The sequence below is a fragment of the Bufo bufo genome, chromosome 10, assembly GCF_905171765.1.
Source record: "Bufo bufo chromosome 10, aBufBuf1.1, whole genome shotgun sequence".
Classification (NCBI taxonomy): Eukaryota; Metazoa; Chordata; class Amphibia; order Anura; family Bufonidae; genus Bufo; species Bufo bufo.
The window spans coordinates 61,838,307-61,864,255 of NC_053398.1; the positions used below are offsets into that span (position 1 = coordinate 61,838,307).

The window sequence follows — 25,949 nt, forward strand, 5'->3', positions numbered from 1 at the left end:
GTCTTGCAGGAACTGCTGACACACTCCAGTCACATGAGGTCTAGCATTGTCTTGCATTAGGAGGAACCCAGGGCCAACCGCACCAGCATATGGTCTCACAAGGGGTCTGAGGATCTCATCTCGGTACCTAATGGCAGTCAGACTACCTCTGGCGAGCACATGGAGGGCTGTGCGGCCCTCCAAAGAAATGCCACCCCACACCATTACTGACCCAATACCAAACCGGTCATTCTGGAGGATGTTGCAGGCAGCAGAACGTTCTCCACGGCGTCTCCAGACTCTGTCACGTCTGTCATATGTGCTCAGTGTGAACCTGCTTTCATCTGTGAAGAGCACAGGGCGTCAGTGGCGAATTTGCCAATCTTGGTGTTCTCTGGCAAATGCCAAACGTCCTGCACGGTGTTGGGCTGTAAGCACAACCCCCACCTGTGGATGTCGGACCCTCATATCACCCTGATGGAGTCTGTTTCTGACCGTTTGAGCAGACACATGCACATTTGTGGCCTGCTGGAGGTCATTTTGCAGGGCTCTGGCAGTGCTCCTCCTGTTCCTCCTTGCACAAAGGCGGAGGTAGCGGTCCTGCTGCTGGGTTGTTGCCCTCCTACGGCCTCCTCCATGTCTCCTGATGTACTGGCCTGTCTCCTGGTAGCGCCTCCATGCTCTGGAAACTACGCTGACAGACACAGCAAACCTTCTTGCCACAGCTCGCATTGATGTGCCATCCTGGATAAGCTGCACTACCTGAGCCACTTGTGTGGGTTGTAGACTCTGTCTCATGCTACCACTAGAGTGAAAGCACCGCCAGCATTCAAAAGTGACCAAAACATCAGCCAGGAAGCATAGGAACTGAGAAGTGGTCTGTGGTCACCACCTGCAGAACCACTCCTTTATTGGGGGTGTCTTGCTAATTGCCTATAATTTCCACCTGTTGTCTATCCCATTTGCACAACAGCATGTGAAATTGATTGTCACTCAGTGTTGCTTCCTAAGTGGACAGTTTGATTTCACAGAAGTGTGATTGACTTGGAGTTACATTGTGTTGTTTAAGTGTTCCCTTTATTTTTTTGAGCAGTGTATTTTAGTCACAGTAGTTGTGCAATTAAAAAATGTGCCTTTAAAAAAAAAAATATTTCAAACATTCTACAGTTAATAAGTGTACAATAAACATATTTCCAGCAGCACTGGCAGTGTATATTTTTGCCACAGAATTGCGCCTTTTTTCCAAGAGAGAGAGAGAGAAGAATAAAAGACTAAGACGGGAGAGAATACAAAGAGACCTCAGTGTTAGGGCTCATACACGTCTGTGTTTTTTGTCCGCATTCGCATTTTTTTTACAGATCAGATTCGGTCCCATTCACTTAAATCGGGCCGCAAAAGATGTGGACAGCACACAGTGTGCTGTCCGCATCTATATGTCTATTCCGTGGCACGGCAAGAAAAAAGAAAAGAACATGTCCTACTTTTATTGGTTTTACAGACAAGGATAGGACAGTTCTATAGCAGGCAGGACGTTCCGTTCTGCAAAATGTGCAATGCACATGGCCGGTATCTGTATTTTGAGGATCTGCAATTTGTAGATCGAATAAATGTCAATAGTCGTGTGCATGAGCCCATATACACAAGTTTTCAGGGCAACATGAGCACTCTTGATATAGGTCAAATTTATTTGTACCCAAGTCAGACCTTTCGACCGATTCATTAGATTTGGACCCAAAACAAACTAAAGAAACTTGTTCATATCTATATCTAATGTTAAAAAATACCAAAAAAATAACCTCACAGTTAGTGTATACACAAACTACTAAATTTAATGCAGTGTAACATATAAAAGCACACTGAGCGACTGCGTATTGAGAGACTTCCGGCATTTTAGTGACTGTGTGGTAAGAAAAGGGAAGATACAGGACTAAGATAGAGGAACTGATATATCTGAAGAAACCACAGTAACACTGTGCACAACTATTACGAGCAGAGGACACAGGAGCGAGACTAACGACTAAGCAGAGACAAATGTGCACAGATGAGATGCCTAATAAAGTACAGGAGATAGCAGAGCCGAAGCAAGAAGGTATACAGCAAGGCCTATAAACTGGAAGACATGGATGGTCAAAAGGGACTAACCATCGACCATCTCATGGATGGAGCACTGGTCACATGGGTAAGAAAGCCTTGACTTGCAGTATCCTGTTTATATGAAAATTGTAGATCTTTTGACTTTAAACTGTCTACAAGTGATCATGAGAGCTGTTTGTTGTAGTGTGAAGTCACACATGCAATAGGCATAAGCCATGCAGTATGTGTATATTGAACCATTTTTATGTTTAAACATTTTATTAAACATTTTTATGTATAACATCATTATGCAACATAAGATTCCAAAGCAAATGTTCAGACATATAAGCATAGGTATCTATCACAATATGCAGACAGTAAATATACATAACTGTCTGTCTACACGCATGTGAGGTTGAACACCTGCCTTTTTTCATGAGTTATTGAAGTAACAAGTGAAATAGGAGAGAGAAAGAATAGGAAGTAGGAGGGAGAGTAAGAAAAGGAAAGAGAGAAAAAAAAAAAGGGGGGGGGGGGTTGTTAGGGTCCATCCTAAATGAACCACTGTTCAAGTCGCGAGTAGGGAGTGAAGACACAGGGATTCCTGAAAAATCGATCCATTTTGACCAAGTCCTGAGGTATTTGGAGGTCTCATCCGTGGCCGCCGAAGAGATCTCCTCCATTCTAGCAATATACAGCATTTCCTGATTCCATTCCCTCATAGTGGGTACATTTGTCGTGCGCCAGTGTCTAGGTATTACTGATCTGGCCGCAGAATCACAAAATCTCAGTGGGCTCTTTTTCTGGGAAGTAATGGAGCCCGGCAGGATGGAGAGGAGCGCCACCTGGGGAGTCTTATCAATTGTTTTCTGTGTGATACTTCAATATACCTCTAATACCTTATCCCAGAATGGTTTAGGCTACTTTCACACTAGCGGCAGGACGGATCCGACAGGCTGTTCACCCTGTCGGATTGTCCTGCCGCTATTTGGCCGTGCCGCCGGACTGCCGCTCAGTCCCCATTGACTATAATGGGGACAGGGGGCGGAGCTCCGGTGCAGCACGGCAGTGTGCGGCGAGAGGCCGCCGGACTAAAAGTACTGCATGTCCGACTTTTTAGTCCGGCGGTCTCTCACCGCGCACTGCTGTGCTGCGCCGGAGCTCTGTGAAATAGCGGCAGGACGGATCTGACAGGGTGAACAGCCTGTCGGATCCGTCCTGCCGCTAGTGTGAAAGTACCCTTAATCAATCCACATCATACAACCATATGTAGTACCTCTCTCCCTGCTGCACCGCAAACAAGATTCAGAAACTGCAGGAAAGATCCTGTGTAGTCTACTGGGTATCTATACCATGGTGACATAATCTTATAATTTGTTTCCTGTTCAGAGCAGGCCATTGAGAGCTTATGAGAAAATATAAAAGCTTTTTGCTGATCTGCGCGTACTATTTCGGGTCCCAGTTCCTGCTCCCATACCAAGATATAGCTTGGCGTGCCTTTATAGGAATCAGCGATTAAGTTCTGATAAAGCAGAGAGATCGAGTGTGTCGGCGGAGAGGACAGTAAGAACAATTTTTCAGTTTCAAATAAGGAGGTCCCAAAAGAGCACTGCTCCCCCCCCAGGTAGAGAAATAAGACTTCAGCTGCTCATATTCCAACCAAGAGATCTGAGCGTTAGGATATTTTATGGTCAGTTCAGATAAGAGGAATCCCTGAAAGAAGATGGTGAAAGCGGGGATCATCTGCCGAGAAAAGAATCTCTGCCGATGCCAGCGGGGAAAGCTGTGTTATGGAAGATCGGAGTGAGTGGTTTAAGTCTTCTAGCGCATATACCTTTCTGAGTCAAAGAGTCCCATATTTTAAGTGTCTGTTGCATCAGTATGTTCTGTTTAGGGATCGACCGATTATCGGTTTTACCGATATTATCGGCCGATATTCAGTATTTTGACCGTTATCGGTATCGGCATCTATTTTGCCGATATACCGATAACGTATTGGGAACACAGATCGCGCTGCTGTCAGCGCTCTCCGTGTTCCCTCAGCAGCACAGGGGAGAAGGAAGCAGTGTCTCCCTCCCCCTGTGCTACTGCTGCCGCCAGTGAGAGGAAAGAGGATAAGAGAAGGGGAGGGGCTGTGGCCGCTACGCCACCAATGAAGAGAAATCTCTCATTAATTCATATACAGGAGGCGGGAGCTGGCTGCAGAATCACATAGCCGGCTCCCGACCTCTGAGCGGTAGCTGCGATCCGCGGCACCTAAGGGGTTAACTACCGCGGATCGCAGCTACCGCTCATAGAGGTCGTGAGCCGGCTATGTGATTCTGCAGCCAGCTCCCGCCTCCTGTATATGAATGGATGAGAGATTTCTCTTCATTGGTGGCGCAGTGTGCCCCCCCAAGTCCCCCAGTATTAATCATTGGTGGCGCAGTGCGCCCCCCACCCGTATTAATCATTGGTGGCAGTGGCCACAGGGTCCCCTCTTCCCTCCTCCTCCGATCGGAGCCCCAGCAGTGTAATCCTGGGGCTCCGATCGGTTACCATGGCAGCCAGGACGCTATTGAAGCCCTGGCTGCCATGGTAAGCTCCATGCTGCTGTGTGCACAAAGCACAGAGCAGCAGGGACAGTGTGAGATCCTATTCACCCTGATAGAGATCTTTCAGGGTGAATAGGACAAGGGGCCCTAGTCCCTAAGGGGGCTAAAAGTTAGTAAAAAAATAAATAAAAAAATATTAAGTATAAATGAAAGAAAGATTTAAAAAAAAATATATAAATACACGTTAACAAAAAACATATTAATTTTCAGCAGATTTGTGTAGGAATTTTTTTTTTTTCAAAAATGAAAATTACCAGAATATCGGTATAAATTATCGGCTATCGGCCTGAAAGTTCACAAATTATCGGTATCGGCCCTAAAAAATCAATATCAGTCGATCCCTAGTTCTGTTTACTTAAACGTGGACGAACTTCAGGGTCAATCCATGGGGCATGTTTAAGAGGGAGAGAATAGAAAGACTGTTCGAACTTTACCCACTCTTTTGAGGTGCCATGATATTGCCAATCTAGGAGCCTAAGGACTGAAGTAGCCGTGTGACATAACTTGAAGTCCGGTAAGCCCACCCATCAACAGAGGAGCTACCCCCCAGACACACAAAGAAAGACCCAAAATAATATTATGCGAGATGATGGTAAATTAGAAACATCAGAAATGTACAACTTTAAACTATGGAAAGTCCCCATACCTACGTGGTGGTCTCGCCTGTCGTGTCGGCCTCTGGCAGTACGACGGACTTTACGGCGAGGTGGTCTGGATTCCCTCCGGGGCAGTGGAGCTGCTTCCATCGTGGTGCTACTTGGGAGAGCGGGCCATTACGAGATCTTCACTAGTGAAATTTCCAGTGCCGCAGAGAAAGATGGCAAGTCTCTGGGATGGCGGAGTGTCTCTGTCTGACCATTTAAGCAAACCTGCAAGCGAAAGGGGAATCCCCAAGTATATTCAATGTTGTGTTGTTGCAAAACTGACAGCAGGGGGCGATAATGCAATGAGCAGGACCGTGGTACGGTTAGGCGGACACCAAATTATGCAGTGGGTCTAGATATGGGTATATAAGTCTATACTTTTTATTCGTCACGCCAATTGCAGCGTGCGCAGGGTACAGTCTCAGGGCCCTTTAAGATGTTGCAACTCACGTACCAGGTTAGGAATGCCAGAGTGGTGTAATGTATCTGTGTGGTAGTAGGTATAGTGTCAACGGTGTCTCCTACCTTGGTACGGCTGGACTCCTGGATCCTGGCTCACTTGCAATAAATGAGTGTTGCTAGTAGGAGTAATTGAGGAACTTGGTAGCAATGAATGAGATCCAGACTTGGAATATAATTCAACTTGTCTTTACTGGAGGCAGCATTAATCCACATGAGATACAGCAATAGTATTGGGTCCCAGCAGGTATTGGCAATATGTGGCAGGGATCAATATCTTTTCTGCTTCTATCATGTGCCTGGAGCTCTCTTGCAGGATTAGTCGTCTGCTTATGGCTCTGTGATATGTGGCAGGAATCTATCTTCTGCTTTGTCTATCTTCTGCTGTGTATGGGACTGACTAGCTGAGGAGGAATTTGGCTTCTCCTGGTCTCTGGATGGTACTCACAGTTATGCTCACAGGGAATGGTTCTTCCTGGAGTTCTGGAGGTGGCTGCTTGCTTGTCAACCAGCTGAGGCTGAAGGCTCAGACTGGGGATGAAGATCTTTGGTCTCTGCCGAGACACGATCCTGGGTTGGGATCCCTAGAACTGGGAGCTCCTACCAGCACAGCCTTCCCCTAGCCGGGGTGGCTGGCACACTAACTCTAACTTCCTTTCCTCCCCATGAGGCAGGACATGGGCCAGCCCACTTCTGCTCATAGAGGGGGAGCTAAACTGGAATGTACTATTCCAGTTTAGAAACACTAAACTGTTACTAAGGCCCTGGTAACACATTGCTGCCACCTGCTGGTGTACATGGAAATTACAGCAAATACATGTAACAGGCTTAGAAAATGCACATTTGTGAGGAATATAAGATAAATCACATTAGATGACCGTACAAATACACTTAACAGGTTGTAGCGGGGTAAAAGAGTTTCGTAACATAACTCTGGGATGTTACACAAAGCCTTTCTTTTCAGCAATGTAAAGCGTGAAAGATCTGATAAGATTTGTATATGAGGAGGTGAGCGCTGCGATCCGGGGGAAAGGAACATTTCAATGCCTTGCGACGGAGGATTCTCTGGCTGACTAAGAGATGTAGGCATGCTTTTCTTCTTTCTGACTCCCATTTCATACGATTTAGTGATGTTAGTGAGGTAGATTAGGGTCTCTCAAGTAGTCTAGAGGCAGGAGCTGATGGGCGTCTCTACTCCTCCATAGCAAGGCCATTCCCCCTTGAACCATTTTTATAGTGTACTTTCCATATATCTCTATTCATCATTCGTGCAGGGTGTAACCACTGTGGAGGAAATTGTTGAGTGACTCAATTTCATCATGTTTAGAAGATGTTTTCTTTTGCCTCAGCTACTCCTCTAGTCCTGTAAGATAGGGCTCTCTCAGCCATCTATATAACCAGATGCTAAATACTCATTTAGAGAGTATACTGCCCATTCGCCCATTTACTATACTGTATGTTGATTATGGGCCTTTGTATGTAACCGCCAAATTAAGTATTGTGGTTTGTAACTTGGTGCTTGACCATTTGAATGCAGATGTAGCAGACCTGAGCTTTTCATATACCGTAATACAATTTTCAGAACAGTAAGAATACAACCAATAATAAGAGTTATATAAGTAATATAAAAGAAATAAAGGCTCAACTCCTGTGACTCTCCTGGTCCTAGAGGTAAAGTGGTAGGGAGGGAAAGGGGAAGATAGAATAATCTAGTCTTCCATGCGTCGTTGTATATGATCATAAAGACAAAAAGTATTGTAGGTTAGGAGAACTGACACAGGTCATCTATGGGTGCCATACTGTTGAAAATTGTTCTCTGGTGTCATTTAGGGTAGCACTAAGTTTCTCGTATGATGAGATTCTATTGACCCTATGAATAACTGCTGAGATAGAAAGTGAAAAAGACCTCCACTCAGACCTGTGCCTACAGTGGAGGCTGAGGACAAGGTTGAGGATGAGGAGGCAGAGGAGGACATTGGTGCAGGAATCACAGCATGAGAACGTGGAGGCAGCATTGCCATCACCTGGCCAAGTTGCTGGTGTGGCTGGGCAGGATCCACATTTACCCAGTGGTCCATATAGGACAAATATTGTTCTTGACCATAGTTACAGCTTCACACGTCGGTGCTGCCGTGAACTGCTCCAGACACCGACAGGCTCAAGGACTGGCCCACCTTCTGCTCAACATACATGTGCAGGGCTGGTACAGCCTTTTTGGAGAAGTAATGACGGCTTGGGACTCTTCACCTTGGCTCGGCACAAGCCATCAGTCCTCTGACAGGTGCAGTGTCAACCACATGGAAAGGGAGGGACTGCAGTACCATCAACTTGGCCAGGAGCACTTTCAGCTTCTGTGCTGTTGGATGAGTGCATGCATACTGTTATGTTTTTGCAATTGCCTCGTTGATTGGTTGTTGGCAAAATGAGTGACTAGGAGGAGGAGCATCAAGACCAATAGATGATGGGAAGGAAACACAGCTCCCTTCTACTGAGGAGGAGGAGCTTAAACTGCTGGAAAAGCGGTGCGGGCCACAGGCTCTACAACAACATTAGCACCACTGTTTTCCCAGGTCATTTTATGGTGACACTCCATGTGTTAATGCAGGGCCGTGGCCACGCTTCACCTTCTGTCCACAGAATCTACATACTGCCATGCTGATATCCTCTGGCGAATTGATAAAAAAATTCCCATTATGGTTTGTAGGGAATTTTACCGCCACCACTCCATGCTGATTGCCTTCCACTGCCTCTATGAAGCCATGCCCCACTAGTTGTTTCCCGGACAGGTAGGCTCCTGAGTTGCATACGGTCTACCCCGGGCACGTTTGGCTCCAGACCTCACACTGCTTCCACCCTACTGGCTCACAGCCACGCTTACACCCTGCTGTCTGAGCCCCCTTATGACGATGATGAAGCCGCTCTTCACCCGGCTTTTATGTGTGATCGGCTACATCATCATCTACACGTCACTGATGTCACCCTCACCAGTCTCATGGCCATGTCCCTGACCACTCACAACACCTGCACCCACGCAAATTTCATTGTTACTTGCCCGCCTACAGAAATTAGGATACGCATTTATTTAAGCCAGTTTCAGAAAAATGCAAAAAATTATGCTGCGGATCAGGCACAACACCTCCGCAACAGGGGCGGATTAAGCGCATGATAGGCCCGGGGCTATCTACCCAACTTGGGCCCCCCCCCCTCTCCATTTTAGTTTAGGCGCCACAGTCTCTTCCTAGGCCATATGACATCTTCAGACTAAAAAAAAATACCCCAAATTGGGTCCTAAACTGGAAAATTTGGTCGCCAAATTTAAAATACATATAATTGTAATAAAAAAGACATGGAGGAGAATACAGCACCACATACCTCTTACATCCAGTGACATCTCCTGTCATGTAGACCTTCTCTTTCCTCTTCTCCTCCATTTGACCCAGACCACCATGGCAAATTCTTTTAGCCGCATCTCGTCTCTACAGTTTGTAACACAGACACGTTAGATTTCAAAATTTTTCCATCAACCTCCTCATCCTGGTGTCCCCACAATGTCACCCTGCTGCCACCCCCAATACTGTGCCGGTTGTGCTCCCCAATGCCCAAGGAACTATACTGCTGAAAAAATAGTGACCCTAATAGACATAATTGGGGTAATTTATCAAACTGGTGAAAAGTAGAATTGGATTTCCAAAAGAGCTGTCAAATATGAAAGGTGGAATCTGATTGGCTGCTATGGGCAACTAAGCCAGTTCTGCGTTACACCAGTTTGATAAATTACCCCAAATGTTCCTATAGTGTCCACAGCAGCTATAATGTCCCCTAGAGACCCCCAGTAATAATAATAACACCCTATATTGTGCTCCAGGTAATAATCCCTGTATAGTGTCCCCAGAAATAATAGAATTGCCCCTACAGTGCCTCCCCAATAGCAACACCCCCATATAGTAATTTCCACCACACTGCCCCCACATACGGTAGTAAAACCCCCATAGTAATTTGCCCCCACATAGTAATTTCCCCCAAACTGCCCCCATATAGTAGTTTGCCCCCACATAGTAATTTGCCCCACACTGCCCCCACATAGTAATTTTCACCACACTGCCCCCACATAGTAATTTGCCCCCACATAGCAATTACCCCACACTGTCCCCACATAGAAATTACCCCACACTGTCCCCACATAGAAATTACCCCACACTGTCCCCACATGGCAATTTCCCCCACACTGCCCCACACAATAGTTTCCCCCACACTGCCCCATCTAGTAATTTTCCCCCACATAGTAGTCCCTCTCATAATTATTTGCCCCCACATAGTAATTTGCCCCCACATAGTAATTTGTCCCCACATAGTATTCCCTCCCATAATAATTTGCCCCCACACTGCCCCATCTAGTAATTTGCCCCCACATAGTAGTCCCTCCCATAATAATTTGCCCCCACACTGCCCCCACATAGTAATTTGCCCCCACACTGCCCCATCTAGTAATTTGCCCCCACATAGTATTCCCTCCCATAATAATTTGGCCCCATACAGCCCCCACATTCTCCGCCCCCCCTGTACTCGATTTATCTTCCCTAATATGTCCTCCTGTGTGTCCCCCCCAAAGTAGGCACATGAAATAAAAAAATAAAAAATGAACAAAAAATGAAAAGATAAATACTCACCTATGTCCAGGGCCAGGCGCTTGCTCGCAGAGGAAGGCGGGATGAGTCAGGCGCGTCAAAGTGCTGCGTCCCGGCACAGGCGCGCGATGACGTCATTACGCACGCCTGCGCCGGGATTTCACTACTGCATAGGCCTCAGGCCTACAAGGCCTGAAGCCTATGGCGGTGATCGGCGACGGGACAGGGAGCTATGTGCTCCCGTGCCCCGCCGCAGTATGTGGGCGTTCGGGTCAGCGTTGGGCCCCCCCGACCCGAACGTCCCTATTGTAATCCGCCACTGCTCAGCAAGAGTTAGGTTTCATAACAAGTAAAGCAGGTATCCACAAAAAGAAAGTGCCAGGTATCCACAAAAAGAAATCTTTAATCATTTAAGTGCAAAGCACGAGCTGCAGTGGAGTAGACACCTCAAAAACCAAGAAAGGTCTCTGGCTCCTCCTGCTTCCTCTTCTGCTGCAGTCTCTGCTTCTTCATCCACCTCTGGAGTGACAGTGCCACCTGCCACCCCGCAAACAGAAGATCTGCCCGCAACTCCAACACCTGGGTCACCAAGCATCTCCACAATGTCCCAAGGAAGCGTTCAGCTCTCCATCTCCCAAACGCTGGAGAGGAAGATGAAGTCCCCTCCTACCCACCCGCGATCCCTAGCCCTGAATGCCAGGTGGAGACGGATAGTTTTAAAGGCCTTATGGTGGTGGCTGTCCCACAGTACGTCGTTCCCAGCCGATAAAATCAGGTGTGCACTGCGCAACGCCATCTGTGGCAAGGTGCACCTCACTACGGATACGTGGACCAGTAAGCACGGTCAGGGACGTTATATCTCCATAACAGCACAATGGGTAAATGCAGTGGCGGCTGGGCCTGAGGCGGATAGCAGTTTGGCGCATGTCCTTCCACCACCGAGTATTGCAGGGCGCTTCAGTTTGCCTCCTGTTGCTTCCTCCTCCTACTCCACTTCCTCATCCTCTACCAGCTCCTCATCCGATCAGCGTAAAACCTTCACCACCAACTTCAGCACAGCCAGGGGTAAACGACAGCAGGCAGTTTTAAAACTTATCTGTTTGGGGGACAAACCCCACACCGCACAGGAGCTGTGGACGGGCCTTGAACAACAGACCGATTAGTGGTTGGTGCCAGTGAGCCTCAAGCCCGGTCTGGTGGTGTGCGATAATGGGCGAAATCTCGTAGCAGCTCTGGGACTATCCGGTTTGGCGCACATCCCTTGCCTGGCGCATGTGCTGAATTTGGTGGTGCAGAGATTCCTTAAAAATTACCCCGATATGTCAGAGCTGCTGCATAAAGTGCGGGCCGTCTGTGCGCGCTTTCGGCGTTCTTACCCTGCTGCTGCTCGCCTGTCAGCGCTGCAGCGTAACTTCGGCCTTCCCGCTCACTGCCTCATATGCGACGTGCCCACAAGGTGGAACTTGGAGGACACCTGACCATATGGGGAGGGTGTACAGGGCCTGGGGGTCCCCCTTCCCCCCTTTCCCAGGTTCCCTATCCTTGTTTGAGGGCCCCATAGGTTCCCCTTTATAAGACCCTGTGTCTCCTCCTTATTCCTCTTTGGCAGAAGCGCTGAGTCCCTCCCTGTTGTATGGGTACGAAGGTTATTTTGGTGTGGTTTTTTGGTTATGGAGGTTTTTTGTGAATTCTGGGCTGATGGCTCGTGTTTAATCGTGGCATCCTATTAAGTCACAGCTGGCGGCAGGTAAAGAGAAATAGGATACTGAGCAGGTGAACTGGCGTAATCTGCCCGCTGGGAGTCCAGCGGCCGGCAGATCGCACGGGCTCAGTTATGTGTTATGCCGTTAAAAGAATTAGCTGTGGCCGACTACCACCCAACAAAATCGTTAAATAAAGGTTATGAACATGACTTGGTTCTCAGTGTCATTTGTTGCGGGTTAACATGGTGGGGCCAGGGTGTAGAGGGTTACCCCTTCCCCTTCTCCTTTCCTGAGAGTGACTACCAACAGTCCCTCCTTGCACATGCTGGCCAGACTGTGCGAGCAGCAGCAGGCGATAGTGGAGTTTCAGCTGCAGCACGCATGAGTGAGTCGCTCGGCAGAACAGCACGACTTCACCACCAATGACTGGGCCTCCATGCGAGACCTGTGTTCCTTGTTGCGCTGTTTTGAGTACTCCACCAACATGACCAGTGCCGATAACGCCGTTCTCAGCCTTATTATCCCACTTCTATGCCTCCTTAAAAAACGCTGCTGGCGATGATGGAAGAGGATGTGGCACAGGAGGAGGAGGAGGAAGAGGGATCATTTCATAGGGTTTACAGCCAGTCACTCCCAAGTGGCTCCGAGGGTGGGTTCCTGCACCCACAAATCCAATGTACACAATTGTCCAGCCAGGGCACAGTTCTGGAGGATGACGAGGTAGAGGATGAGGAGGAGGAGATTGAGGAGGAGGAGGAACCATGTTCACAGCAGGGTGGCGCCCAGACCAGTTCATGGCCATCACTGGTGCGTGGCTGGGGGGATACAGAGGACACAGATGATACACCTCCCACAGAGGACAGCTTTTCGTTGCCTCTGGGCAGCCTGGCACACATGAGCGATTACATGCTGCAGTGTCTCCGCAACAACCGCCGAGTTGCCCACATTCTAACTTGTGCTGATTACTGGGTGGCCACGCTGCTGGATCCCCGTTACAAGGACAACGTACCGTCCATAATTCCCTCACCGGAGCGTGATCGTAAGATGCGGAAGTACAAGCGCACGCTGGTAGACGCGCTGCTGGTGGCATTCCCACCTGACAGCGGGGGCACAGTGGAAGCACAAGGCGAAGGCAGAGGACGAGGAAGAGGTCACCACGCAGCTGGGGCACCGCCAGCACCTCAGAAGGCAGGGTTAGCATGGCCGAAATGTGGAAAAGCTTTGTCAGCACTCCACAACTACCATCACCACCAGCTGATATGGAACGTCTTAGCAGGAGGCAGCATTTCACCAACATGGTGGAGCAGTATGTGTGCACACGCCTACACATACTGAATGACGGGTCTGCCCCCTTCAACTTCTGGGTCTCCAAATTGGGCACATGGCCTGAGCTTGCCCTTTACGCCTTGGAGGTGCTGGCCTGCCCTGCAGCCAGTGTATTATCTGAACGTGTGTTTAGCACGGCAGGGAGCGTCATCACAGACAAGCGCACCCGCCTGTCCACAGCCAATGTGGACAAGCTCACGTTCATTAAAATGAACCAGGCATTGATCCTTTAGGACTTGTCCGTACCTTGTGCAGAATAGACATGTATACCGGCACTAAGCAGCCATTGTTATACTGCAGCGCAATTGCTCATGTTTGTATTTTGGATATTTCACACTCTTTTGGAGAGTACCCTAATTTAAAAAAATTAAATTAAAACCAAAAACCTGTGTTGGCTACCTCATCCTCCTCCACAGCCGCTTCCACCTACTCCCCTACATCCACCGCCTCCTCAAACTCCTACTCCATATGGAACTCCACCTCATAAATCAATTTCTTTTTTTATTTGTACGTATTTTATTTTATATAATTTCACTACTTTGTCAGTTACATTTTCTGGTGAAATTCACAAATTTTTGGGTGTATAGTACCACTGCTATACCTAGTAGGCCGGTTAAAAAATAAATAAATTTTCATTTACTTTTTCGGGTGAAAATCACCAATTTTTGGGTGTGATGTACCACTGCTATGATGATGCAGTAATGAAGAGGAAAATTATAGCGGCACTCACCCAGGTGTTGCAAAAAAGGCTCTTTAATCCGGTATGGATACAAACAAAGTAGTAGCAGGCTGGGGCGGATGCAAGCGAATCTGCTGAGTGTTCAGCTGGCGACGGCCGTTTCGCGCACCTTGCGCTTCCGGTGGCTGTTTCGCGCACCTTGCGCTTCCTCTGGCCTCTGACCTCGTCACGCCGCTTGCATCCTCCCCTTTATAGCGAGAGTCCAGCTGTCAGAGATCTTCATCATAGAAGCAAGTCAACGACAAAGTTTAAAAATAATAGCTGGAACATATATACAAGTAACGGACATAACATACCCCTTGACAAACATAAACAATTGTTGCACTGGCTAATCTAAATACGTGTTTCCTTATAGGTAGACACTTAACTCATTGCGGTCATTCATTCCTAATAATCCCATCGCATTCGTGCGGATAATCCAGTCAGCTTCCCTCTGCATTAGGAGGCGATCCCTGTCCCCACCAGCAGGTGGGGCAGGTACATGTTCCAAGGCTACAAATTGTAGGCATTCCACATTTCCATCATGCATGTTCACCACGTGCCCAATCAATCTGGGACAACCTTTTCCCGACTTGACAGAGTTAATATGCTCCCTAAATCTCTCACACATAGGGCGGATCTTCTTCCCTATGTAGAAAGATCCACAGGAGCACAGTACCAGGTAAACTACATATTTGGTTTTGCATGTGGTGAACTGCATGAGTTCATGTTTAATGCCCGCAAAAAAGACAAACCTCCCTTTTATTATGTGTTTACAAGAAGAACAATTGCCACATCTGTGGCTGCCTATTGGGGTACTTTTAGTCAGCCAGGTTATTGGCCTAGTGATTTTTAATCTACTTCTTACTAGTTTATCCCTAATTGTGTGACACCTTTTAAAGGTGATGAGCGGTTTATTTTCCACTACGTGCTGTAGTCCCTCTTCATTCCTGAGGATCTCCCAGTTCTTGTGTATAGCCTGCTTGATTATATCCGCCAAAGGGCTATATCTGAAGGCGAAAGCAAATTTCTCCAAATTCTTTTGAGATTTATTATCTTTGTGCTTATTCTCTTTGCTTTTGCCTTCAAGTAATTCCCTCTGTGTGAATTGCCCTGCCTTGATTAGTGCCAAGTCTAGAGAATGTTCAGGGTACCCCCTCTTAAGTAACCTGTTTTTGAGTTCCAGGGCCTGCTGTCTAAAGCCCATATCTGTGCTGTTTATGCGTCTAAGCTTGATAAATTGGCCATAGGGCACTGCTCGTTTTACGCTACGTGGATGATAGCTGTCATGGTGCAGCAGGGAATTGGTGGCTGTGGGCTTACGATAACCCTTAGTGACTATTGTCTTGTTCTCTATAGTGACCATGACATCAAGAAATTCTAATGATTCACCTCCAAAATTCATAGTGAATCTCATATTCATGTCATTATGGTCATTAAGGGAACACACAAAATCTTCACATAGCTGCCTAGGGCCCTGCCACACCATGAAAACATCATCCACGTAGCGCAGAAATAGTTTAATGTATCGTAGGTACGGATTCGAAGTGGAGTATACAAAGCGGTCCTCAAAAACTGACAAAAATAGATTGGCAAAGGTGCAAGACACAGGTGTGCCCATGGACGTACCATGGATCTGCCTGTACCAGCATCCCCCAAAGGTAAACACATTGTTGCTGAGTACGAAATTCAATGCTTCTTGGACAAAGCTGCAATAGGTATCACTCTTGTCTGTATTGCTGAGAATTTTGATGACAGCTTGCACACCCTTCCCATGTGGGATACGGGTGTACAAGGGTTCCACATCAAGTGACACCAAATTAAAATCATCCTGCCACTGGAATTGGTTAAGTACCTCCAGGAAGGAATTGGTGTCTTGTAAATAAGTAGGAGCATGTGACAAGAGTGGTCTAAGCAGCCAATCCAAATATTTGGATAGAGGTTCAGTCACTGACCCTATCCCTGCCACAATGGGGCGTCCTGGTGGATGGGTCAGTGACTTATGAACTTTTGGTAAAAAATACCATGTGGGTTTACTGGGGGATGGTGGCACAAGCCGATCCATGATACGCGCCGTAAAAAAATCTAAATCAATATATCGCGTAAGTAAGTCGCGAAGTTGCACCAAAATAATGGGAATGGGATCCCTGTCAAGTTTATGGTAGACAGAAGTATCTCCTAACTGCCTAAGTGCCTCCTGCATATAGTATTCCTTAGTGAGGAGTACAATATTACCCCCCTTGTCTGCCGGTTTTACTATGATGTTGTCATTATTGGGGAGCCATTTTATGGCTGACCATTCTTCATTAGTGATGTTGCTTTCTGCACTCGGATATATAAGAGCCTTTACATCTCTCAATACCTGTTTGTAAAATACATCAATGCTACTCCCAGCAGGCAAGGGGGGACAATATGTGGACTTGATGCCACCCCTAAAAGAACTCTCTTCTAAGGTAGGAACCCGGGGATCACCCAATTCCATATCCGTTAGAACTTCAAGGCAGGCAACCTCTCTTTCACTGAAGGGCTCCTCAATATTGAAACCCAAAAAATTGGTGCATGCTGGGATTTCTCCCTCCTTCTTAGAGCCCTCAGTGGAAGAGGAGTTGCTATATATTTTGTGTAACTGTAGCTTCCGAATGGCCTTAAATAAGTCGACTTAAAAGGCAACAGGATTAAATTTCTCCACCAGACTAAAATTAAGTCCTTTGTTGAGAACAGTCACGCATGATGGAGGGAGTGGGAGCGTCGTTAAGTTGATTACAAGGTTGGCACTGGATGCAGTGGTAGGCAAGTCCGTCACTGACGCCAGGAGACTTGTTTCTTGTTGCGTGTTGATTTTCTTGTGGATCTTCTCTCTCCTCTTCCTACCCCATCTTGTGTTGTGTCTAAAGGGGCAAAATTATCATCCATTCTTTTACTGATATTGATCTCATCAGACAAACTGGAGTCACTGTCCGTTGTCCAGTAGTCGCTCTTATTTTTTCTCTGGGAACGTCTTTTACGCTGTCTTCTTTTGTTCCGTCTTTTTATTTAGTTTCTTGTCAAACAACATCATTTGGCTTTCAGTTAACCTATGCGTGAGTTCAATTCTTGCATTTTTCAGCTCTTCAGTGATTTTATAATACTCTTTTTCTTCCTGTTTTAAGACCACGGAAAGTATTTGGGATAAAAACTGCATGTGGAGCTCTTTCCACTCTGTGGCAAAAGCTTGGTCATCCTCATATTGGAGGAGCTCTTTGTAGACCCTGAGGCCTCTGGGGACTCTGCCGCTTGCATGGTATGATTTTAAGGAGTTGACCGTCCAATAAAGTCGCACCTCCTTATCCGCCAGATTGGTAACAAGTATCTCAAGAGCCTTAGTGCTGCAAAATTGCAGTGTGTCACGGGTATTACACTCAGCAAAAAACGCATCCGCCCCTTCTCTGCCTGTATTCAGACTGATATGCTCTTCCTCAGTTACCATATCCTCTGTAGTATTCATGGCACATGCAGGATCGCACAAGCGTGCTCTGCCTCAAAACGTAGAAGAGTAATAAATGTCAATATATATAGAAAGGTGAGGCGGCACTGCAGGCGTCTCTTGCCAAAACAGAGGTGGACACTGTGCGATACAGTCAGGAGGCACCCCTCAGTGGTGCTCTGCTATCAACATAGAGATACACGATGATGATGCAGTAATGAAGAGGAAAATGATAGCGGCACTTACCCAGGTGATGTCATGGTCACTATAGAGAACAACACAATAGTCACTAGGGGTTATCGTAAGCCCACAGCCACCAATTCCCTGCTGCACCATGACAGCTATCATCCACGTAGCGTAAAACGAGCAGTGCCCTATGGCCAATTTATCAGGCTTAGACGCATAAACAGCACAGATATGGGCTTTAGACAGCAGGCCCTGGAACTCAAAAACAGGTTACTTGAGAGGGGGTACCCTGAACATTCTCTAGACTTGGCACTAATCAAGGCAGGGCAATTCACACAGAGGGAATTACTTGAAGGTAAAAGCAAAGAGAATAAGCACAAAGATAATAAATCTCAAAAGAATTTGGAGAGATTTGCTTTCGCCTTCAGATATAGCCCTTTAGCGGATATAATCAAGCAGGCTATACACAAGAACTGGGAGATCCTCAGGAATGAAGAGGGACTACAGGACGTAGTGGAAAATAAACCGCTCATCACCTTTAAAAGATTAGCCAGTGCAACAATTGTTTATGTTTGTCAAGGGGTATGTTATGTCCGTTACTTGTATATATGTTCCAGCTATTATTTTTAAGCTTTGTCGTTGACTTGCTTCTATGATGAAGATCTCTGACAGCTGGACTCTCGCTATAAAGGGGAGGATGCAAGCGGCGTGACGAGGTCAGAGGCCAGAGGAAGCGCAAGGTGCGAGAAACGGCCGTCGGAAGCGCAAGGTGCGCAAAACGGCCGTCGCCAGCTGAACACTCAGCAGATTCGCTTGCATCCGCCCCAGCCTGCTACTACTTTGTTTGTATCCATACCGGATTAAAGAGCCTTTTTTGCAACACCTGTGTGAGTGCCGCTATCATTTTCCTCTTCATTACTGCATCATCATCGTGTATCTCTATGTTGATAGCAGAGCACCACTGAGGGGTGCCTCCTGACTGTATCGCACAGTGTCCACCTCTGTTTTGGCAAGAGACGCCTGCAGTGCCGCCTCACCTTTCTATATATATTGACATGTACCACTGCTATACCTAGTAGGCCGGTAAAAAATTAAAATAAATTGTCATTTACATGAAATTCACCAATTTTTGGGTGTAATATACCCCTCCTTTACCTAGTTGACAGCTTAATAAATTTCAATAATTTTTGTTTGACATTTTCTGGTGACAATAAACTATTTTTTTCTGTAGACAGTAGACAGTTTAATAAATTTCACAGATTTTTCTGTTACATTCTTGGGTTGACATTATACAATTTTAGGGAAACACCTGCTATGCATAGGTGACGGGGAATAAAATTTAATAAATTATTCAGTAATTAATGCGCGCCACATCCTTTCATTCAATGCTTAAACTTTAAAAAGTTGTCACACTTTTATGCTTTAATAATTTCTCCCATATTTCAACTCTATAATTTTAAATTTGAAAAAATGTATCCTTCTTTGGATGTGGTCTCTCTTTCTCACGCTCCCTCTCCGGCGTGGAACCCTGATTCCCCGCCACCCGTGATCACCATGGTAGGCACAGAAAAGAACATCGAAAGTTGATAGAGCAGATGGTGGATATCACTGGGCCACCTCTACATAGGTGACAGGAACAGAAATTTAAAAAAATCATCAATTACATTGTCAGGTGACATTTTTCAAATTTTTCCGGATAGGTGACAGGAACTTAAATTTCTAAAATTCGTCATTAGTTGGCCCTTTCCTTCGATCCATCTGCTTTAATAATTTCTCCCACATTTCCGCTTCAACCCATTGCAGCCATTGACCTCCCTTGGATGAGGTCTCCCTTTCTCATGCTCCCTCAACATCAACATGGTAGGCTCAAAAAAGAACATCGAAGTTTATAGAGAAGATATCCAAATGGATGGTGGACGTCACAGGGACGTGCGATCAGGCAGAAGTTAGCTAGAGTCAACAAAGCGGCAGCAGGGCCTCTCCTGGCTACCGTTTAAAAATCTAAAATACCACAGTGACATTCCCTATAATTTTTTATTAATCATTCCAATAACAGGGCATCTTAAGAGTTCTGTATTGTTATTTATCGTCACTACCTCCCGAGTCGGGAGTGGGTAATTGCCGCGCGCCCCCTCCTTAACTTGGAAGCTTATGCTTCAATACTTTGTCCCACATTTCCGCTCGATTACATTTAATTTCATCCATTCACCTCCCTTGCATGTGGTATCCTTTTCTCAGGCTCCCTCTCCAGCCTGGAACCCTGATTCCCCGCCACCCGTGATCACCATGGTAGGCGCATAAAAAGTTGATAGAGCAGATATCAAATTGGATCGTGAACATCACGGGGACGTGCGACATGGTGGGGCAGTAAGTGTGCACACGCCTACACAAACTGACAGGGGTCAGCCCCTTCAACTTCTGGGTCTCCAAATTGGGCACATGGCCTGAGCTTGCCCTTTACGCCTTGGAGGTGCTGGCCTGCAGCCAGTGTATTGTCTGAACGTGTGCTTAGCATGACTGCAGGGGGTTATCACAGGTTATATTTCCCAATGTTTTGGGGTGTACACTAATTGAAAAAATTCAATTTAAAACCAAAAACCAGTGTAGGCTATCTCTTCCTCCAACGCTGCTTCCACCTACACCGCCACATCCACCGCCTCCTCAACCTCCTACTCCATATGGACCTCGTCCTCCTAGATCAAGATAATTATTTTTACGTATTTTATGTTATTTAAAGTCATTTCCCTATCCACATTTGTTTGCAGAGCACTTGCCATGCTCTTAACCACATTTTGATGCCATTTGCAGCCCTCTAGCCCTTCCCATGACATTTTTACAGCCATTTTACTGCTCAAAAGTTCGGGTCCCCATTGACTTCAATGGGGTTCGGGGTCATGTTCGGATCCCGAACGCGAACTTTTTTGTGAAGCTCGTCCGAACTCGTCGAACCTGAACATCCAGGTGTCCGCTCAACTCTAATCTTGAATTATTCCACTGTCGTCAAACCTCTGACTGACATGACTAAAAAAAGGGGTGGATTTCTCTGTCTCGTCGGAAGAGGCGTTACATGCTTTTTCAACTGTAAAGAAATGTTTTTCTTCTGCTCCCATTTTGGTGCAGCCATATATTGAGGTGGACGCATCAGAAGTGGGAGTTGGTGCAGTTCTGTCGCAGGGTCCTTCTCCTGGCAAATGGCGCCCTTGTGCTTTTTTTTCGAAAAAACTCTCTTCTGCCGAGAGAAATTATGATGATGGCAATAGAGTTGCTGGCCATTAAGTTGGCCTTTGAGGAATGGCGTCATTGGTTAGGAGCGATTCATCCCATTACTGTATTTACTGATCATAAAAATCTGGCCTACCTGGAGTCGGCTAAACGTTTGAACCCAAGACAGGCCAGATGGTCTTGGTTTTTTACCAGATTTAATTTCATTGACACTTTTCAAGAATTTCAAGGCGGATGCCTTGTTGCCTAGCTTCTCTGGGAAGGGGCGGGGGTGATACTGAGGATCCTGGTCTGATTTTGGCTGATGGGGTGGTTGTATCCACCCTCTATCCTGATCTGGAGGCGGAGGTGTTGGAAATTCAGGGAGAGGCACCTGATTCCTGTCCCCCAGGGAGGTTGTTTGTTACTTCTGAGTTTCGTCACAAGGTGTTTAAGGAACATCGTGATACTGTCCTTGCTGGACACCCTGGGAGCAGATCCACTGTTGATCTTATTTCTCGGAGATTCTGGTGGCCGGGTTTACGTAAGAGTGTTGAGGGCTATGTGGCAGCTTGTGAGACCTATGCACGTGCCAAGGTGACTCATACTCTGCCCTCAGGATCTCTTCTTCCTTTGTCCATCCCATCCCGTCCCTTGACGCATTTGTCCATGGACTTTCTCACCGATTTGCCCAGTTCTTCAGGGATGACTGTAATTTTGGTGGTGGCTGACCGCTTCAGTAAGATGGCACACTTCATTCCATTTTCTGGTTTACCCAATGCCAAAACTCTGGCTCTGACATTTGTTGATAACATTGTGAAATTACACGGCATTCCCTCTGATGTGGTGTCTGATAGAGGGACTCAATTTGTGTCCAGATTCTGGAAGGCTTTCTGTACTCGCCTGGGGATGCGTTTGTCCTTCTCTTCGGCTTTTCACCCTCAGTCGAACGGACAAACTGAATGCACTAACCAGAATCTGGAGACATATTTGAGGTGTTTTGTTGCTGAGAATCAGGAGGAGTGGTCCTCATTTTTGTCTTTGGCTGAATTTGAATGCACTAACCAGAATCTGGAGACATATTTGAGGTGTTTTGTTGCTGAGAATCAGGAGGAGTGGTCCTCATTTTTGTCTTTGGCTGAATTTTGCTATGAATAACCGTCATCAGGAGTCCACTGATAAGTCACCATTTTTTGGTGCATATGGGTTTCACCCTCAGTTTGGTACGTTCTCTGGGAATAGTTCCTCTGGTATATCTGATGAGAAGAGATTTGCTTCTTCCTTATCATCTATCTGGCGGAAAATTCTAATCAATTTAAAAAAGATGGGTGATAGGTATAAACGTATGGCTGACAAGAAACGTGTGTCTGGTCCGGACCTGAATGTGGGTGATTTGGTGTGGTTGTCCACTAAGAACATTAAGTTGAAGGTGCCATCCTGGAAGTTAGGTCCAAGATTTATTGGTCCATACAAGATCTCTGCAAGCTTGGAAGATACATAATGTCTTTCATAAATCTTTGTTAAAGAGTTATGTGGAACCTGCGGTACCATCTTCCTTGCCACCTCCACCTGTCTTGGTTGACGGGAATCTGGAGTTTCAAATTTCCAGAGTTGTTGACTCTCGGGTCCTTCGGGGTTCCCTTCAATACCTCGTTCATTGGAAGGGTTATGGTCTGGAGGAGAGAATGTGGGTCCCGACGACTAATGTGAATGCCAGTCAGCTTCTGACGGCCTTTCACAGAGCCCACCCTGATAAAGTTGGTCCTAGGTGCCCGGCCTGGGAGAGATCTTAGAAGTTCAAATAGACGGAGGACTGAGGAGTCTGTTTGACAGATCTCTTGTTTTCATTGTTGCTGACAGGTTTCCACCTCTTCACAGATGCTGCTCATTATCAGTCAGGTGGCTCTTTATATGTTCCGCCTCTTACTTGTTTCCTTGCGGCTGATAGCTCTTCTGTGGAGTGCTCTGCTTGTGTGGTGGTTCTCCTGTTCCAGTCACATCTCAAGCTAAGTCCTTTCCCTATTCTTGGTGTGTCTGTCCTGACTAGGCCTCAGGGAGACACTAGCTCCTTCAGTTTGGAAGGAGGCGGTTTCCTCTTTCCCTGTTCCCTAAGCTGAGGGTTTGGTGCAGTGTTTCAGCAGTCTCAGGTTCCTGTGCATGTGCATTTATACCATTGAGATTTGCACATTTTGTTAGCAGCTTAGGGAGAGTGTCAAGGAATGCTAGGAGGTGGCCTAGGTTTGGGGCCTAATCTGTTGTTGTTTAGTTGTGGTTCCCTTTGGTTGTCTTTCCTTCCCTGTACTTCCCGTGACAGATTTCTTGATGATCCAAGCAGACAGGAGTACTCTTCTGTGTAACTTCGATGTCAGCCAGTGGCAGCTCATGCATGACACCTGCCGTTTGCTCAGGCCCTTTGAGGATGCCACGTTATTTGTCAGTCGCCAGGACTACGGGGTGAAAACATCATTCCAGTGCTTCATATCCTGGAACAGATGCTGGTAAATCTGGCTGGTCAGAGGACTGGAGACGTGGCACCTACATCTCATGGCCACATGAGCCCTGTGGGGGCTGAACTAGAGGAGGAGAACATTGGAACACAAGCAATGTGTAGCAAAATGGGTGGTTTTTCTACACAAGTGACAGGAGAGGAGATGCAGGAGCAGCCGGAGGAGCAAGAGGGAGATGAGGAAATCGAGGCAGATGACCCAGGCAGATGACAGTGGCAGTATGCAGTGTAGATGGAGGAAGGGAGTCCTTCTGAGTCACTTGAACAAATGGCCCACTGCATGCTCACTTGCTTGGGTAGTGACAGCTGAATTGTCACCATTTGGCAGAGGGATGACTTCTGCCTCTCCACCTTGTTGGACCCTCGCTACCGGTCCAAAATGGTGGCCTTTTTTACACCCGCTGAGAGGGAGGACAAACTGAACTACTATAGAGACATCCTATGTAGTCAGTTGGTCGCTGCCTATCTGCGCCATTGTCCATCCTTTCGCAGGTCTGACCGGAGGGCCCTCTGTGCTCTTGTTCCACTGCCATGGCTGCAGCAGCTTGAGTCTAGAGTCGATGATGAGCAGCTTTCCTAACCTGTCTAGTGAAGAAACTACTCACCAGCAGCAGCTAGACCTGGAGCAGAACCTGAACCTGCAGGTGGTGGCATACTTAGACAGTACCCTGCCACCCCACATTGAAGATCCGCTGGACCACTGGGCAGCCAAACTAGATTTGTGGCCGCAACTAGCCAAGTTTGCCCTGGAAAAGCTGTCCTGCCCGGCCAGTGTCAGAGCGGGTGTTTAGTGCGGCGGGGGCCATAGTTACCCCAAGGAGAACTCGTCTGTCCACCCAAAATGTGGAGAGACTGACCTTTGTCAAGATGAATCAGGCATGGATCAGCCAGGATTTCCACCCACCAATGCCTGATGCATCAGATTAGATCATCCATGCTGCCTCACCCAAACCTTGACAAAAGAAACCGGTTTCTTCAAGCAACCTGCCTCCGCTACTATTCTGATGCTGCCACCCTCCTGATGCCATACTTCTGATGCTAAGTGCTCCTTCTTAGACCCACCATCGTCTGCGGTAGAGATGAGCGAATTTTTCAAAAGTACGATTCGACTGATTCGGCGAATTTTACAAAAAAATTTGCTTTGTGATGAATTACTTCGTCACGAGCAGCATTTTTTTGTAAGTAGTGGGTGCAATGACAGGGAGCTGCGATGGCCCCCCCCTCCGTCATTGTACCCCTCAGATGCCGCATTCATACATGATCGCTGCATCTGAGTGTAAAAACAATGTGAAATTAACATACTTTTTTTTTTTTATCAAACTTACAACGTCCATTTACTCATGACGGGCCGGCCGCCGCCATCTTGCTTGAAGATCTGGCGTGAAATCTCGCGCGGCGCAAGATTACGTCATCACGCCGGCCAACGTGGTGATGTCATATGTCCCCACGCACTGGATTTCTTCAATCAAGATGGCGGCTGGCAGCCCATCTTGAGCAAATGGAGGAGGTAAGAATGAATTTTTTTTTGTTTCTTATACTATTTTAGGTTAAATCGATTCGCTTACATGAAGCACGAGGAAATTTAGCTTTGAGGAGAATCAAATTTATCCTAAAATTCGGATTGAATTCCACTTTGTGGGATTCGATTAACTCATCTCTAGTCAGCAGGTACTGTTATTGCCACCCACCTCCCCACTCTGTCACCGGGTCACTCTGTGGTCTCCTGATGCTGCTGCCATCTCACCACTCAGGACTTCTCATGGTGCTGCTGCCACCTCCACACTCTGTCATTGTGCCACTCTGTGGCCTCTTCATGCTGCTGCTGCTGCCAACTCCACACTATGTCACCTTGCCAGTCTGTGGCCTCCTCATGCTGCTGCCACCTCCACACTATGTCACCTTGCCAGTCCGTGGCCTCCTCATGCTACTGCTGCCACCTCCTCAGTCTGTCATTGTGCCACTCTGTGGTCTTCTCATGCTGCTTCTAAATAAACACTGTCACTGGGCCACTCTGTGGCCTCCTCATACTGCTGATAACTCAACACTATGTCACTGGGCCACTCTGTGGCCTTCTCATGCTGCTGGTAACTCAACACTATGTCACTGGGCCAATCTGAGGCTTCCTCATGCTGCTGCCACCTCAATACTATGTAAATGGGCCACTCTGTGGTCTCCTCATTGTCACAGTGCGCTTCTCTGTGCCTGTGTTGCCATTTAGGCTGGCTGCATGCGCCCTTGCGTACTGGCTGCAGGCCGAATTCCTGTGCAGGCTGGTTGCTGGGAGCTGCGTGCTGGCTTCGGTATCCGTGCTGAACTGCCTGTGTATGTTTTCCCTCCCTGATTGTGTTCTGTGGTTCAGTTCCAGTGCCCGGATTGTTGTTATGCCCTCGCATTCTGCCTGCGGTGTTTTTTGTATGCCGGTTGCCTGGAGCAACGGCCTGTGCTGCAGTCTGTCTGTTATGGTCTGTTCTG

At 47.1% G+C, this 25,949-nt stretch overlaps 1 protein-coding gene across 1 annotated transcript in view; it reads left to right on the top strand.

Annotated features, from left to right (window-relative positions):
• The first annotated feature begins 1,959 nt into the window (after positions 1-1,959).
• CCDC88B (coiled-coil domain containing 88B) overlaps positions 1,960-25,949 on the top strand; it is a 264,648-nt gene continuing 240,658 nt past the window's right edge. Inside the window, exon 1 of the mRNA XM_040409106.1 lies at positions 1,960-2,158. Within this exon, the coding sequence (XP_040265040.1) occupies positions 2,099-2,158 (60 nt within the window). The 5' untranslated portion in view covers positions 1,960-2,098. The remainder of the gene's footprint in view (positions 2,159-25,949) is intronic.